This window comes from Peromyscus leucopus, chromosome 23 (assembly GCF_004664715.2).
Source record: "Peromyscus leucopus breed LL Stock chromosome 23, UCI_PerLeu_2.1, whole genome shotgun sequence".
In the NCBI taxonomy this organism is placed as follows: domain Eukaryota; kingdom Metazoa; phylum Chordata; class Mammalia; order Rodentia; family Cricetidae; genus Peromyscus; species Peromyscus leucopus.
In genome coordinates this window covers 15,068,299-15,083,445 of record NC_051082.1, presented here as the reverse complement: position 1 = coordinate 15,083,445, position 15,147 = coordinate 15,068,299, and the positions used below count along the sequence as shown (strand labels likewise).

The 15,147-nt window shown below is 44.1% G+C and overlaps 1 protein-coding gene across 1 annotated transcript in view; it reads right to left on the bottom strand.

Moving 5' to 3' along the window:
* Kntc1 (kinetochore associated 1) overlaps positions 1 to 15,147 on the bottom strand; it is a 78,290-nt gene that overhangs the window by 29,969 nt on the left and 33,174 nt on the right. Inside the window, 13 exon segments of the mRNA XM_037198728.1 lie at positions 1,511 to 1,639; positions 4,964 to 5,068; positions 5,926 to 6,089; positions 6,770 to 6,826; positions 7,979 to 8,117; positions 8,790 to 8,887; positions 9,371 to 9,543; positions 10,141 to 10,421; positions 10,784 to 10,851; positions 12,093 to 12,165; positions 13,379 to 13,437; positions 13,440 to 13,497; positions 14,710 to 14,844. Coding sequence (XP_037054623.1) covers positions 1,511 to 1,639; positions 4,964 to 5,068; positions 5,926 to 6,089; positions 6,770 to 6,826; positions 7,979 to 8,117; positions 8,790 to 8,887; positions 9,371 to 9,543; positions 10,141 to 10,421; positions 10,784 to 10,851; positions 12,093 to 12,165; positions 13,379 to 13,437; positions 13,440 to 13,497; positions 14,710 to 14,844 — 1,539 coding nt within the window.

Here is a 15,147-nt window from a genome sequence, read left to right as displayed (position 1 = left end):
ACCCACAAAATTTCCAAATAAAAACAACTGAAACAAACTAACCAATCAGAACAACTCCAAGATAAGTTATGTAGCCTCTAAACTCATCCTACAGAAAAGCCTTGCTCTGGGGTTCAGGGTTTCAGAGAAAAGGAGTGAAATTCTAAGGCTGCACAGAGATTTGTATGTGCAGCCAGAGGACAAGCCCAGCTTTCATTCTTCTGTGTGTGGAGCCAGAGGACAAGCCCAGCTTTCATTCTTCTGTGTGTAGAGCCAGAGGACAAGCCCAGCTTTCATTCTGTGTGTTGAGCCAGAGGACAACCTCGGCTTTCATTCTTCAAATGCCACCCACCTCAAAAATACCTCAAAAATCTTGAGATAGTTCTCTCACTAACCTAGAACTTGCCAAGTGAGCTAGCTGGCCAGCAAGCTCCATGGACCCACGCAAATCTGCCCCCACCCCCAGCACTGGGATCACAAGTGCTCACCATCACACTTGTTTTGTTTTTTTATGTGTGTGCTGAGGATCAAACTCGGATTCTTCCACTTGTGCAGCAAGCTTCACCAACAGCTATTTTCCCAGACCATATGAATTTATTTATTTACTGTATTTTATGTGTAGGAGTGTTTCGCCTGCATGTCTGTGCCACATATATGCTGTGCCCAAGGTGCTTAGATTCCGAGACTGACATTACAGACACTTGTGAGCTGCCATGAGGATGCTGGGAACATAGCATCAGGTACAGTGGAAGAGCAGACAGTGCTCTGAACTGCTCGGCCATCTCTCCAGCCCCCATTTCTCTTCCAGCTCTGTGTGCCTCTGCTGTCCACAAGTACTGGAATCAAAGGTGTGTAAGCAACATGCTTGACCACACATAGAGGTTTAAATATTTTGTTTTGTTTTTGAGACAGGATTTCTCTGTGTATCCTTGGCTATCCTGAACTTGCTCTGTAGACCAGGCTGGCCTCTAACTTAGAAATTCACTAGTCTCTGCCTCCCAGGTGCTAAGATTAAAGGCATATGTCACCACACCAGCTATGGTTAATTTTTGTTGTTAGTTTGTTTTCATTTTTTAAGAAATAAGAGGTATCACCAGGCAGTGGTGGTACATTCCTTTAATTCTAGCACACGAGGGGCAGAGAAAGGCAGATCTCTTAAGTTTGGGGTGATGGCATGGTCTATAAATTGAGTTCTAGGACAGCTACGGCTACACAGAGAAACCTTGTCTCAGAAAAAAAAAGAAAGAAAGGGAAGAAGGGAGGGAGGAAGGAAAGGGAAGGAGGGAAGGAAGGAAGGAAGGAAGGAAGGAAGGAAGGAAGGAAGGAAGGAAGGAAGGAAGGAGGAAGGAAGGAAGGAGAGCTATCTTCATTCTTTAAGCAATGCTTGTCACCAGTCAAGCAACAGTGGCTAGAGACCACATGAGACAGATCACCGTTTCTGCTACAGTTGAGACCTGCTAACAAAGTCCTTCACTCTGTCCCCCAAACCTTTAACCGTCAACAGGAGCAGGCTTCCTCGCTCAGGGCATACCAGAATTTTGTCATAGTTCTGCCACGCTTTATCGACGAGCTTCCAGAGGTTTTCAAACACGTCCTTTTGAGGTAAGAGAGTGCAGTAAGCCAAGGCCAAGTCCAGATCCACCAGGCGACAGTTAAACACCTGTGGGAAGAAAAGCATCATGAGCCAAGTCTCCATAAGCAAAACAGAAGGAAGGACCTTCGGGTCACTTCCCCTCCAGAAAGAACATGCCTTTCAGGAGGTGATTCAGAGGAACAGCTCTAAGAAGTCTGCTTAGGCACCTTTTCCAGGACTAGAAATGGAAGGGGAGCAGTCTCAGTGAACTCTGCAGGGCACAGAAGTCTTCCTTCTCCCTACAGCTGACTTCAGTCTCTGAAATCTCCCATGAACCCTCCTTTGTCTCCTTAGTTATTGACTCCACATTTTAGCAAGCCAAGAAATCAGAAGGCACCAGAAGAGATCTACCACATCTTCCCACCAGCAAATCCACCCCCGCCCCTGATCTGACCCCAAATACAGCTGTGAGCTGTCTGTGACAAAGCTGTGCAGTCCCTGACAGACTGCATGTACAACAGTGCTCCCATAGGGCCATGCTGCTGTTGCAGCCGTCTTAGCTCATGTGGGGATACTCCATGCAGTCTGCACTGCTGTGTCTGCACACATCCATCACCACTACTACCTAACAGACTGTCCCTTCCTCTTCCAAGTCACTGGGTCCCATCTCCAGCCTCCTCGTCTACGTAAGGGCTTGCTCTTGCTAGTCCTCTATCTTACAATTATTACTCTCTTCCTCTGGTGACTCAATATTCTCTCTTCTGTCTAAAAACAAACCAAAATCAACGCCAGGCTCTGGAGAACTCTAAAGAGAAAGGTGCGGTGCTATTTCCACAACACCACTCTGCACCTTCAAGTGCAGGCTCCAAGAACAAAGCTGGATAAAAGATGATTATGAAAGGCAACCCCAGGATGTGGTCCTTTAAAAAAATTACATTATCATTTTATGTATGGGTGCCCTTTTAAAAAAATGTCCACACAGTCAATGTGTCAGCCTCTGTGGCAACAGCTCATCGCATCTCTAGTGGCAGGAAAGCAATCTCAGCAGCCACAGATAATACACAAGGAGTATGGCCATGTTCTAGAAAAACTTCATTTACAAAAGCTAACAGCTGGGAGTTTGCAGGCTGTAGTCTGCTGGTTCATAAAGTATACGAATTAATCTAGATCTTGGACCAAAATACATGATTGACAAAAGAGACAAAATTAAAATAGAATGTGGGCATTAAATTAACCCAAGTTTTTATACCACTGTTAAATTTAGTGATGGAGAAATCTGTACTGCCACGAAACAAGAGAACATCTTTACCCAGAGGAGACAAACATTGGATATCTAAGGGTAAGGAGCCTTATATGCTGGGCTGCGGTGACGCATGACTTTAATCCCAGCACTTGGGAGGCAGAGGCAGGCGGATCTCTGTGAGTTCGAGGCCAGCCTGGGCTACAGAGTGAAGTTCTAGTACAACCAAGGCTATGGAGAGAGAGTCTACCTCAAAAAACTTCTATTACAGATAACAGAAAAAAAGAAGAGAGCTTGCCATTAAAGAACATATCAGTGGAGGGTATGCTGCAGCTCCTTGTACTATCATTAAACTTTTTCTAAAACTTTGAAAGTATCACCGAATTTGGAAGTATGTGTACTCATCATGTACATGTGTTTGCATGTGAAGGCCAGAGACAACCTGAGAATGTCATTCCTTAGGTGTCATACCCTGTTTTTCTATCTCAAACAGGGTCTCTCAATGGCCTTCAACTCACTGATTCAGACAGGCTGGCCAGCCAGGGAGCCATTGCTGCTCTGAGGGGAGGGGACACGTGACCACGAGTCACACGTGGAATTGGTTCTTCCCTTCTACCGTTATGTGGGTCCCACGTTCAAATGCAGGTTGTCACGTCTGCATGGCCATCACCTTTACCCACTGCGCTGCTCTGCCAGGGTTTCTTTGTAAAGCAATCCGACAGAGCTGGGCAGGGTAAGGGACCCCTAAGAGTCCAGTGCCAAGAGGGCGAGGCACAAGGTTTCGGGCTTGTGTATAGCTTGGGCAACACTGAGGTTCAGTCTCCTCTGGGACCTTACTACTTAATCTGACAAATAAATAGACCCAAGTGCCCAATACAAAAATAATTCTTCCCCTCCAAAAGTCTCTTAGAAGATTTGCACATGCCTATGATGGCAGCCCTTGGAGGCAGGAGAATCAGGAATCAATGTCACCTTTGGTTATACGTTGAATTCAATTTTTTGTTTTGTTTTTTTGGTTTTTCGAGACAGCGTTTCCTTGTGTAGCTTTTGGAGCACTCTCTCTGTAGACCAGGGTGGCCTCGAACTTACAGAGGTCCCACTGTCTTTGCCTCCCAAGTGCTGGGATTAAAGGCATGCGCCACCACTGTCTGGCACACTGAATTCAAACGTAAGACTAGCGTATGCTACACAGGACCCTTTTTCAAAGGGGAATTTTTTATTTTTATTTGTATTTTATTTTTTTATTTTCTGTGCAATGATGTTTTGCTTGCATGGATGTCTGTGTGAGGGAGTCAGAATCCCTGGAACTGGAATTACAGACAGTCTTGAGCTGCCACATGGGTACTGGGAATTGAACCCAGGTCCTCTGGAAGAGCACCCAGTGCTCTTAACTGCTGAGCCATCTCTCCAGCCTTGGGAATTTTTTTTTTTAAGACTAATAAATTAGAATTCCTGTGAAAATCTCAGAAAGACAGTCATGGTATGTACTCACTCATAAGTGGATTCTAGATATAAAATAAAGAACAATCAGACCACAACCCATAGAACCATAGAGGCTATATATATAGCATGGAGGTCCCTAGGACGACTGTGGCTTATAATAAATTTCAGTTTTACTCAATTATTGAAAAAAAATAGCCAAATGAATGGAAACACATGAACTATGAACCAAAGGCTGAGGGGCCCCCAGCTGGATCAGGCCCTATGAATAGGTGAGACAGTTGATTGGCTTGATCAGTTTGGGAGGCAACTAGGCAGTGGGACCAAGTCCTGTGCTCATTGCATGAGATGGCTGTTTGAAACCAGGAGCTTATGCAGGGACACTTGGCTCAGTCTGGGAGGAAGGGACTGGACCTGCCTGGACTGAGTCTACCAGGTTGATCGTAGTCCTCGGGGGAGGACTTGTCCTGGAGGAGGTAGGAATGGGGGGTAGGCTGGGAGTAAGGGGAGGGGGTGGGAGGGCGGAGAATAGGGGAACCCATGGCTGATATGTAGAACTGAATGGTATTGTAAAATAAAATACATATTAAAAAAAAATATATCATTTACATAAACTACAAAACAACACAACGTTTGGACGTCACACTGGCTCTTGCAGCTTCTAAATGATAGAACACTATCAAACAGCACGTGACTGGCTCAAAACAAACAAGCCAACCACAAATACTCACTTTATGCAGGAGTGTTGTGGCATTCCCTTTGATAAACATGATGGACTTTTCTTTCAATTCCATAACGATTTGCTTTGAGTTTGCCAATGTGGTCTCACCAAGTAACTTTCAGAAAAGAACAGAAGAATCATTAAGTCCACTTTGATGTACTGTTCTGAAAATTGCATTTGGGAGACAGAGGCAGGGAGATCTCTGTGTTCAAGGCCAGCCTGGGCTGCAAGATACTCTGTGAAAAAAATTCTCAACAAACAACAGCAATAAATGCCTACAACAAAAAAGCAAACCCACCAGCAGACAAATGCTGTGCTGAGATTAGAGCGAGGAATTACCAGTCCAACTTAAAACTTAAAAACTCCTTGACACACGCCTTTAATCCCAGCACTCAGGAGGCAGAGGCAGGCGGATCTCTGTGAGTTCGAGGCCAGCCTGGGCTACCAAGTGAGCTCCAGGAAAGGCGCAAAGCTACACAGAGAAACCCTGTCTCAAAAAAACCAAAAAAAAAAAAAAAAAAAAAAAAAAAAAAAAAAAAAAAACACCAAAAAAAAAACCTACTTGGATTAAGTAGTTTTTACAAGCCCAGTTCTGAATTTCTGCATTTGCAAACTGGAGACTTTCAAGTGCTATTAATAAAAATGTGTGTAAATGTCCTGGAATCTTAGATGCTCAACAAATATATCCTGTATTTAACAAATAAGCATCACTGGGCAGTGGTGGCGCACACCTCTAATCCCAGCACTTAAGAGGCAGAGCCAGGTGGATCTCTGTGAGTTCGAGGACAGCCTGGGCTACAGAGTGAGATCCAGGACAGGCTCCAAAACTACACAGAGAAACCATGTCTCGAAAAAAACAAACAGAAAACAAATAAGCATCAGTGTCTTTACTATGGGGCCAACAGGAGATTGGCTTGCTAGAGCTTTTGACACTTTAATTTCCAAAGTCAAGTATTTATGGTGATGCCATACCTTTTCACTCAAACTGACACTCATGATATTTGACATGGAGTGCTGCAGGCAGGTACCGAAGGAACCGACCACGAACCTCAGGGCCAGCTCCCACTGACTAGATTCTTGAAGGTTCCGGAGCAGAGCAGAGATGGAGCTCACAATGGGGAGAATAAGGTTGTCTCCTGCCAAGTGAGAAGATGACTTTCAACAGCTGTCTTTTTTAACAAACTCATACAAATATTTACTTATTTATTTAATGTGTATGTGTGTGTCAAAGTATGTGTGTGTGCACTGTGGGTGTGCAGAAGCCTTTGGGGTCAGAAGAGGGTGTCAGAGGGAACTGGAGTTACAGGGAGTTGTGAGCCTCTGTATGAGTGCTGGGAACTGAACCAGGGTCCTCCGTAGAAGACATCCCCTCTTTTTTTTTAAAACTTATTTAAATAAATATCACTGCTTCGGGAAATTGCTTTCAGGGATGGCCTACTTCCTCAAAGAGGTAATAGCCACAGAGTTGGTTCCCAAAGTCTTAACACATGAGTGTTAACAAGAGTTAACACTTAAATAAGAAAATAACTGTCTGGTTGGTTATAATATCCATAATTTTTTTAAAGTTTAGATGCTCAAATTATTGGCAGGTAAAGACATTTTCTCTATACAGAAAACTGAAATTTATGAATACAATTAGACAAATCACATAAATGTCTGACTTCTGAAAATGTAACAATGAGATTGTTAAACATTACATCAAAGATTGTATGACAAATTCATAATCAGAATTTCAGTATGTATGATTTTATGCTTTAAATTATCTTGGCATTTGCGTATTTGTAAAATTATAGTATATATTTCTAATTATAAATACCTTTGCTAGTGGAACAGTATGGCAAACTTATAGAATCCAAAGGATGTCTTTTGCTTTCTATAAAAGATAAAAGAAAGGAACTAAGACTAAGTAACACAACTCTTACAAAGCACTGGACTCAGCTCTCACTGAAATCATGTTATTATCAACAATGCCGTAAAGCAGCAATTGCTTTAAGAAGCAAAATAGACGACAAAACTCCAAGCTGAGCATGGTGACACATGCCTGAAACCCCAGCGCTTAGGTAGCAGGAAGGCTGCAAGTTTGAGGTAAGCCTGGACTACACAGTGATGCTCTTTCTCAAAACAAACCCAAAAATCTAAAACCAACCAACCAAACTAACAAGAAGCTTTAACCTACACATCCAGAATGCCCAGATAAACATACAATCTACTAAGAAGCCCAGCTGCATATGGCTGCACCACGATCAGGAACCAGAACTTTACACCCAGAAGCCCTCACACCCTTCTACAGTCATGACCCAGGGACGGTGGTTTGAGTGAGAAAAGTCCCCCACAGACTTGGTCCTCAGTCGATGGTGCTGTTGGGGAGGTTCAGCAGGTGCAGCCTTGCTGGAGGAGGTCAGCCACTGGAGGCGGCTTTGAGTGTTGAGAGCCCAGCACCATTTCCAGTTTGCTATGCCCCAGGGCTGCTTTTGGAGAGTGAGTTCTTAGCTGCCTTTTCGCTCCCACGCCTGCCACTGGCTGCTGTGCCGGACTCTGCGCTCTGGAACCGTGAGCCAAAACAAACCCCTTCCTCCAGAAGCTGCTTATGGTCAGGGTGGGTTTCTGTTTTTTTGTTTTAGTTTTGGTTTTTCCAGACAGGGTTTCTCTGTGTAGCTTTGGAGCCTGTCCTGGATCTTGCTCGTAGACCAGACCGGCCTTGAACTCATAGCTATCCTCCTGGCTCTGCCTCTCGAGTGCTGGGATTAAAGGCCTGCGCCACCACCGCCCGGCTGGTCACGGTGTTTTATCACAGCAAAAGAAAAGTGACTTATCCACCATCCCAAAGCTAACCACTACCCTGACTTCAAATACCATGAGCCCATTTTTTCCTTGAATAAATGAAATCATTTGCAGCATGCATTCCGTTGTGCTTGGGTCCTTAAGCATATAATTGTATCTTGCTGAATGCAGTTCTGGTTCCGGGAATCTATAGCTCCAGCGTGCACAAAGCAAAAATAGGAAATAATGATACAAGCGAGATTACCGGCAAGGGGCACCACTGAGGAAATCAGCTCATAGATGACTGGCAGCACCACCTGGGACTCCAGAACGATTCCATCTTCACTGAAGAAGTCGCTGTAGGACCACTCTTCATATGGATCCTTGTGAGCTCCAAAAGCGGCCTAAAGAGTAAACCACACAGAAAAGACAGCAGTAGGTACACTGTGACCCAGACCACCATCACCAAGCTGAATCCAGGAGTCAGGTGTAAGAGCCCAACAGCTTAAAAAAAAAAAAAGACTTGTTTTCATTAATTTTAATTATATGTAGGTCTGTATGCGTGCATGTGGAAGCCATGTTGGATCATCTGGAGCAAGAATTATAGACCACCGTGAGCTGCCTGATGTGGGTATGCAGAACTAAAAGCCTGAGAAATGAGTGTGGCTTATATATAAATGATACACAGCCTTGGATAAGGGATTTTAGTATCCACAGATTCTGGTGTCTCTGAGGGGAGGGGCGGTCCTGGAACCAATTTCTTCTGTGCATACTGAGGGAAAGTTATATTTTAGTATCTCTTTCTTGTCAGCAACTTGTAAAATATCACTTCGGATAAACCCTAAAGAGAAGGTCAATATCCAGAGAGGCCTCAGTTAAGGCCCTATATTTAAAAAAGCAGTTAAAATCAAAATAAACAGCTGTGCCTGGGTAAACAACTGGCTCTGTGGCTTTTTAGAGGAGAGCTAAGGAAAAAAAGGTAGATTGGTATTTCTGTGAACTGTGCAAGTGATGTGAAGACCACAGGGGGGGCAGCAGCAGTTTTGTTTATGGAGATAAACTCAGAGGTGACTTACCCTCATCAGAATTCCACAGTCATCCAGCTGGCATTGCTTGGAAAGCTCCACAGCGGTTAAAGTGTATTTACTTAGTTCTAAAGCGTCCAGCAAAATATCTGAAAGGAAGTGGACAGGATCATCAATCCCATTTTACTCCTTTAGAACAATGAAAACAACCTTCTGATAACGACCACTTCAAATACCCAGGAAGGCCAACGCATAGATAGCTGGCTCGCTTAAGCTTGCATAAAAGAGATCAATATGGGGAGGTCAGGAACTCCAGGATCATACAAAAGCAAATGTCATCAATAGGAAGAAATGACAGGATGAATGGGTTTGGGGATTTAGTGACTGACTGGTTGACTGATTGTCAAGGTCTAGCGAAGTAGCCCAGGCTAGCCTTGGGCTGATGATCTCTCAGACACCTAACTCAAGCACTACAGGGGATAACTTGGCTGTTAATGTTTTAAAGCTATGGCATCTTCCTGTAAGGAGCAGCTGTCTGTTGTGTGGTTTCCAGAATGCAGTTATCACAGACAGTGTGTGGGAGGGTTGGCTACAATAAAGCACAGAATACGAAGATTTATACATCTTGTCACCTGGACTGCAGATGGTGGCAGCTTGGCATGCGAGATCATGTATCTCAGAAGGAAGATTTAGTCCTACTGGTGCTATCATGGGGACGTTGTTCGCCAGCATATGACAGAGCTTCTGACCCACCAGAAACAGCAATCTCCCTGTGTCAGCATCGCAGTAATACCTGAGTAAGTCTCTGCAGAGGACAGGGGTGGGCAGTCAGGATTCAGAGCGAACGCACCTCCATGTCCTGCTTGCATTCGTATCTAGCATTAACCCAGAGTCTTTAAAGCTTTCTCAGGGGGCGGAGAGACTCACTGCTCTTGCAGAGGACCCGGGTTCCACTCCCAGCGCCCACATGCACAGTGGCTCACATCCATCTATAACTCCAGTTGTAGGCAATCTGACCTCTAGGGGCACTAAACATGCACATGGTGCACACACATACATACATACACGCAGGCCAAAACACTCATACTCATGAAATCATTACAACACCACCAGAAAAAACTTTTTCATGGTACAAAGTGTGATCCATTTTCAAAGTATTTTAGTTACCCTTAAGGATCAAGGCCCAGAGCCAACATTCAACAGTCATGTGACCAGCTGAGCAGGGTCTCTTTCCTTCCATACTACTATTTTTAGATGAAGAGGCCCCCAAACAGGCTCTCAGGAAACCAAGAATCACCTCTGTGACAATGAAAGTGGCCCTGGCCTGAGGCTTATCAGTGATGGGACGGAGAGAGCCAAGGTCATTTCTGACAAGCTGTGCCAGGTGGGGTCCCAGTGTCACCTGCATTTGCTCAGTGCGGCTCCCACCTTCCCGTCCTTCAAGGCCCTCAAGACCAGCTCTGCCTCCAGCTCTTGTGTAGACACCTGCAGGGCCAGGGCCTGTCTGTGCAGCTTAGACATGACGCTCAGGTCTGTCCCCCCAGTCAGGGTGGGCCCTGGGCATCCCCTGAGTTTGTGCTCAGCCTGTGCATCTTCATGGGCCTTAATATACTGTTCTCGAAGACCGGCTACCAAGGCACTGTTGCTATAGTCTTCAAACGGGAGGAAGACCTCAAAGTTCTCCTGCAGCAAAGCGAGACGAAGACCCAAGTTTACTCAGTGTTAGAGTCAACTCCGCCTTGACTCTTACCCTCTCCTTGGGAAATTACTCACTTATAAATTAGGAATTTAAGATTTTGATGGCTCAAAAGTAATAAAATACCGACACTAAAAGCTAGGAAAATAAGAAAACATAATTATGGAGAAGTCCTTCTCAATTTTAGCACTTTTAACATTTGGGTCCAGATAATTTTGTGCTGTAGGGAGCCTTGCAAAAGAGGGGAGAGGCTTAACCATTAGTTTGGGGTAATTCTACTCTGGAGAGTTCTGTTGCCTTATGGGTACAGATGTTCATGGTGCACTGACTGGGCGCATAGTGTCTTTACCTGTAAACTAGCAACCACTTTAAATTGCTTCAAGAACTCTTCAGATTCATCCTTCTTCTGCAGATTGTCTGTAATTACATTTTTAAAAGTTACAGCAGATGGATAAATTCCCATATGCTATAATTTGAATTCCCCTAGAATGTCATGATAACAAGAGGCAGAACTGCAAAGTCATGAACCGCTTGATCTAGTCAATAGGTTATTCATGGCTCTAGCTTGGTCGTTCTGAATGCATGATGCCTTCTGTCAGGTGACGACACAGCAAGGCCCCTGGCAGGCCCTGAGCAGATGGTGGCATCATGTCCTTGGACTTCTCAGTCTCCAGAGTATGAGCTAAATAAATCACTATTCTTATAAATTACCCAACCTTGGGTTTATTGTAACAGCAATAAAATATACAATAGCATACTATATTATCAGGATTTTTTAAAAGCTAACATATTAAATAACCTTGGTTCTCTTGTAAGTCTTCTGTGTTGCTTTTCAGTTGCCAATGTAATGATTTTTACTTATACTTTGTGTGTGTGTGTGTGTGCGCGCGCGCGCGCGCGCGCGCGTGTGCATGTGTATGAGCACAAGCACACACAGAGCACAGCATACATGTTGAGGTCAAGGACACAGGTTCCAGGGACTGAACTCAGGTTCCAGGCTTGCCTGTTAAGCGCCCTTACCTGATGAGCCATCTCACTGCCCCTGGCACGACATAACTGAAGTGCAAAAAAAGAGGAAATCTGAAAAAAGAAACTTCTTTCTGGAGGTAGAAAAGGGAAGTTTAAGGGTTATAATAAAATGGCAGGGGCTGGAGAGATGAATCAGTAGTTAAGAGCATGCCCTGATCTTCCAGAGGACCAATTCAATTCCCAGCACACACATCAGGTAGCTCACAACCACCTGTAACTCCGACTCCAGGGGTCCAACTTCTCTGGCCTGCATGCACATTCCCACACAAAAGACACATGTACACATAATTAAAAATAATAAAATAAAAAGAATGGCAAATCTTCTGAAACAATTATACCACCCAACCCTTTCCAAGAGAGTTACTTTCTCAACTGTTTTATGTCCAAATAGGTTTTCTCCCCTTATCATCACCAACAGATACATCAAGTATCTAGTCCAACAATGAAAAGATTACTAAAACATACACGGAAACAGAAAATAAGTCCACTTTATATGCTGTGGTCTAATAAGACTAATTAAAAACAAAAAGATTACATTTTTCTTATGGAAAAATGGGTAAAGTTAGACAACTAGAGCCTTGGTGAGCTTTGGGACAAAAAACAAGAAGAACAGAGGCTAGGGAAAATACCTCTCTGAATATCGCACAGGATTTTGAGAATATCCACAGATGTCTTCGCCACAGACATTCTCCAGGCCTTGTCCTAAAATATGCAAAGTGAAATCTACTTCTTAACTGCTCACCTCAGCTGGACAGAGACAAACACATAAGAACCGTGGAATCGTGGTGGGGAATAGTGGGAGAGGATTGCCGAGCATCCGTCAGGCATGAGTTCCATCCTCAGTACCACCAAAGAACAGAAAGAAAGAACACAAAGGAAGCAAAGAAAAAACCAAGCAAGGAATCAGAAAACAATCAAACAGGTGACAGAGGATGATGTGCAGCTCTGGTCAGGCAGCCGCAAGGCGACAGGAGCATCACAAGGCTAAACATGGGAGCCGCACCAAGATGGACTTTAGAAATACCAGGAAAGGGGCTGGAGAGATGGCTCGAAGAGCACTGGCTGCTCTTCCAGGGGACCTGAGTTCAATTCCCAGCACCCACATGGTGGCTCACAAACATCTGTAATGAGATCTGGTGCCCTCTGCTGGTATGCAGGCAAAACACTATACATAATAAATACATTAAAAAAACAAACCAGGAAAGATGGGCTAACCTACAGCCTTTCAACTACACTATAATTGACAGACCGTTTAAACTAAATTACATTGTTGAAGATTGAACAACAGAGAGAAGGAAAACACAGAAGGAGCCACAAAAGGGCTGTGGGGCGGAGGTAATTCAGCAGCGGAGGACATTGGAGACACGGCATTTCGTCGCCGGCACCACACGCACACAGCACCAGTGGCAGGACCAAAAAAGGTGTGAAATGAGGCTCTGCTACTTTCTAATAAACCAGAAAGTCACTTAAAATCTCATTTTCTGCAGTTAATCTACAATGGAACCTACTTCCCAACTTTATGTGAAAAAGTAGACTATTTAAAGCTGGGAGGCATTTCTTAAGGCATAAAAATCTAACTATTCTGGTAAATTTTTGTGGGGGTGGGGGCAGGGCAGGGTCTTCCTGTGTAGCCAAGGCTGGTTTGGAACTCACTACGTAGACCAGCAGGCTGGCAGGCTCTGCCTGACATTGAAGTCGTATGCCACACTCCCTGTGATACTCGGTCTCTTATCTCTAAAGGAGTGACTGGTTCTACTGTGGGCATGTTCAGCTTCAATGCTTTCTTGTGAAACAAGGACTTATAATGGAGCCAGGCTGGCCTGGAGTTCAAGGTCCTGTTGCCCCCCACCACCCCACCACCTCCGCAGATTTCCAGGTGTGCACTAGCACACATCTCAGTTAATGAAACCCTCACCTCTTCAGAACTGTCTGGTTCTTCTTGCAATGCCAACCGGGCCCAAATGATGACTCTTCTGCAGTTTTCTCTGCTTCAACAGGAGGCAGAGACCTCAGGAGCAGGAGACAGTCATCCCCCTGTGAAGTGTTAGAAAGAAAGGAAAAAAACATCGGGTCCTTACAAGGAATAGTTTGAACTTAGCTGTTCCTTTTCTACTTCAAAGTGAGAAGAAGAAAAAAATTTCTAATCTACACTGTCCAGTGTGAAGACCTGGGCTCAAATAGCAGAATGGGAAAGAAGATGAAAAGATACTTTGAAAAAAAAGACTATAGTTTAATATTTTTAGAAATCTGAGGGCTGGAGCTGGACAGTGGTGGTGCACACCTTTAATCCCAGAATTTGGGAGGCAGAGGTAGGTGCATCTCTGAGTTCGAGGATAGCCTGGTCTACAGAGTGAGTTCCAGGATAGCCAGGGTTATAGGAGAAATCCTGTCTTGAAAAAGAAAAAGAAAACCAAATCAAAGCAAACAAAAAAACACTGAAGGCTGGAGAGATGGTGCAGCAGTTAAGAGCACTGACTGTTCTTCCAAAGGCCCTGAGTTCAATTCCCGGTACCTACAAGGCAGCTCACAACCTCGTATAACTGTAGTCCCATGGAATCATGCCCTCTTCTCGTGTGCAGACATACAAGCAGACAAAATACCCATATACATAAATAAATAGATCTTTGAAAAAATACAAATATAAATCTGATAATCTGAAGAAGGTATAGTGGCACACACCTACAATCTTAACACTTGGCAGGGAGTTTGAATCCCAGCTTGGGATACATAGCATTCTAAGATGGTTTGGGCTGTAGAATGAGACCCTGTCTTAAAAAAACAAACAATATCTGAAAATCCCATTTTGAATGACGTAAGCTAAATTTACAATCGGCCCAGAGCAGTGAAGATGTCCTTATAGCGTGGGCATGCCTATGGCTGCTGGATATGAAGCAATAAAGACATTTAAAGTTTCAGAAAAGAGAGTGACAAGTCAGTGCTGGAATGTGTGATTAGCACTCATGAGGCCATGGTTTCAACTCCTAACATCTAAAAACTTCAGATGGAAAAAAAAAAACCCACAAAACCCACACACGGTAATTTAGAATCTAAGAGACCTATGGCATGTGTAAGACCTGGGTTTGAGCTGTACCAACTAGAGTGCAAAAGCCCAGTAGCTAATCACTTTTTAAAGTAACTATTTTAATATACTGTTTTCACATTGACATAGCTATTTATTTCATTTTGTGAAACTAGTTTGTACAATTTGGTTTCTTTAGAGATTTAGACAATCGAAAATGTCCACACCTGTTCTCTGTCAATCAGATCAATAATTCTTAGACTGTAGATTTCGTCATTAGACAGCCTGTAGCCTTGGGCCACCTTCAGAGCATCTTCTAAAGAGGACGGGATGTCTTGCTTGAGAATGTATCGGACCACCCTCTGAAAGAGACAACATACATGTCTTAACACGAAGACTCAGAGCCCAGAAATCATTTGCTAAAGAAGGCAAAATGCCTTCAGTATTTTAAAAATGTAGCAAAAAACCTAAACTGGACCTAAGATTGAAACATGACTTATGGGGCCAGTGAGATGGTTCAGTGGGTAAAGGTGCTTGCTGCCGGGCCAGACAACCCGAGTTCATTCCATTCAAGCTGCAGGTGGAAGGGGAGAAGCAGCTGAGCTCTCCTTCTACACTCATGTTTGTCACGGCGCCTGGGTGACCCACTCCCATACAGTAAATCT